This window comes from Humulus lupulus, chromosome 2, assembly GCF_963169125.1.
Source record: "Humulus lupulus chromosome 2, drHumLupu1.1, whole genome shotgun sequence".
NCBI lineage: Eukaryota > Viridiplantae > Streptophyta > Magnoliopsida > Rosales > Cannabaceae > Humulus > Humulus lupulus.
This window is the reverse complement of record NC_084794.1, coordinates 126,818,120-126,819,768: the sequence shown is the minus strand read 5'-3', so window position 1 is coordinate 126,819,768 and position 1,649 is coordinate 126,818,120. Positions and strand designations below refer to the sequence as shown.

At 37.1% G+C, this 1,649-nt stretch overlaps 1 protein-coding gene across 1 annotated transcript; it reads right to left on the bottom strand.

The window, feature by feature from the left end:
- Window positions 1–478: 478 nt before the first annotated feature.
- LOC133814710 (uncharacterized) lies at window positions 479–958 on the bottom strand. The gene has a single exon (XM_062247637.1). The coding sequence runs from the start codon at window positions 956–958 to the stop codon at window positions 479–481; it is 480 nt and encodes a 159-aa protein (XP_062103621.1).
- Between the last annotated feature and the right edge of the window lie 691 nt (window positions 959–1,649).

Genomic DNA, 1,649 nt, shown 5'->3' with positions numbered 1-1,649 from the left:
TATGTGCTCGAGCAAGTTCGCTTGAAGATTGCGATGAATGTTTCTGTAACGAATTTAAGCATTTCTTTGAAGCATTGCTGGGAAATAAGAAATAGGTCCATTCGATACTTCTACCATTGGAGTGTCGGCGAGGCCTTCATCATAATTAAAATAAAATGAACTCTCATATGCATCTCTTTCATCCTTAACAATAATGTTGTGCAATATGATGAATGCATATATAATATCTTTGAGAACATCTCTTTGCCAAAACACATGTTGGTCCTCGTACAATAGCAAAGTGAGATTGAAGTACTCTGAATGCTCGTTAAACATCTTTGCACACCTTTTCTTGGCATCGGGTAAATAATTTTCTTTTTTCTCGTTGAGGCAATGGGATAGTATTAACAATTGTAGGCCACTCTAGATAGATATCATCTGCTAGATAGTACCCCTTGTTGTATTGTGTGCCATTTATCGTAAATTCAACTCTAGGAGCTTACCCTTGTAAGATGTTAGTGAATAATGGGGATTCATTTAACACGTTGAGATCATTATTGGATCTCGGAACACCGAAAAATGCAAAAATCAAAAGATCTTGTGACGCAACTACTTCAAGCATGATTGTTGGCGTGCCGTGATCACCTCGCGTGAATTGGCCTTTCCATGCAATTGGGAAAATTTTCCATTCCCAGTGCATACAATCAATGCTTCTCAACATGCCTGGAAAACCGCACACCTTCCCTATTTGAAGTAAGCGACGAGTGTCGTCGGCACTAGGTCGTCTCAAATATTCGATCCCGAAAATCTCATTCACTCCCCGAACAAAATTCACTAGGCATTCAACAACAATGCTTTCACCAATTACAACATACTCATCAATGTAACCGGCAGACGCTTCATATGCCAACATTCGCATAGCAGCGGTGCACTTCTGTATTGGCGAAAAGCCTCTTCTACCAATTGCATCAAACTTCATATGGAAACACTCCGAATGATTTCCTAGAGCTTCCACTATGCGTAGGAATACGTGTCTATGTCTTCTAAATCTTCTTTGAAATTGAGATTATGTATACACCAGTTGATAAGAAAAGTAGTCATCAAACAAACGTTGGTGTCCTTTTACACGACCCCTATCAATGTGAACTTTGTCAGTCAAGCAACTCAAAATTCTCCCCGCGATGAGATGCTCTAATGTGTCATTGCCACATCAGCACCACATGTATAATTTAAAAAATAAATAAATCTTAGTGATCTAATTAATTTATTGATTTTTCTAAAAGAATATATATTTTTTAAATTTAAATTATTTTTTATTTTAAATTATACACGTTGCGCTGACGTGACAATGACACATTATTGTATGTTAAATATGACAATTGAGAAATTGCATAGACTAGTTGTTGCTGCATAACATGGGCAATAACAAGCTCATTGTTAATGCTGCAAAATCTCCATCGACAGCAAGTCGGAGTAGTTGCAGCTCTCGTGAATCAAGTCAAAGAATCATCTCTTGAATTGGAGTCATTTTTTGACAACTCATCCAATGGACAACAAACAACAAGAGTAGCCCAAGAGAATATATAAGAAAGAAAATTATTGGTGGTTCCATGTGTAGAGTCAAGGAACTTTACTTAGCTAGTTAGATAGTAGTAGTAGTAGTAATAGCT

Bases quoted from the DNA above. Each gene is read 5' to 3' on its own strand.
- LOC133814710 (XM_062247637.1), bottom strand. From the start codon at position 958: ATGAAGTTTGATGCAATTGGTAGAAGAGGCTTTTCGCCAATACAGAAG.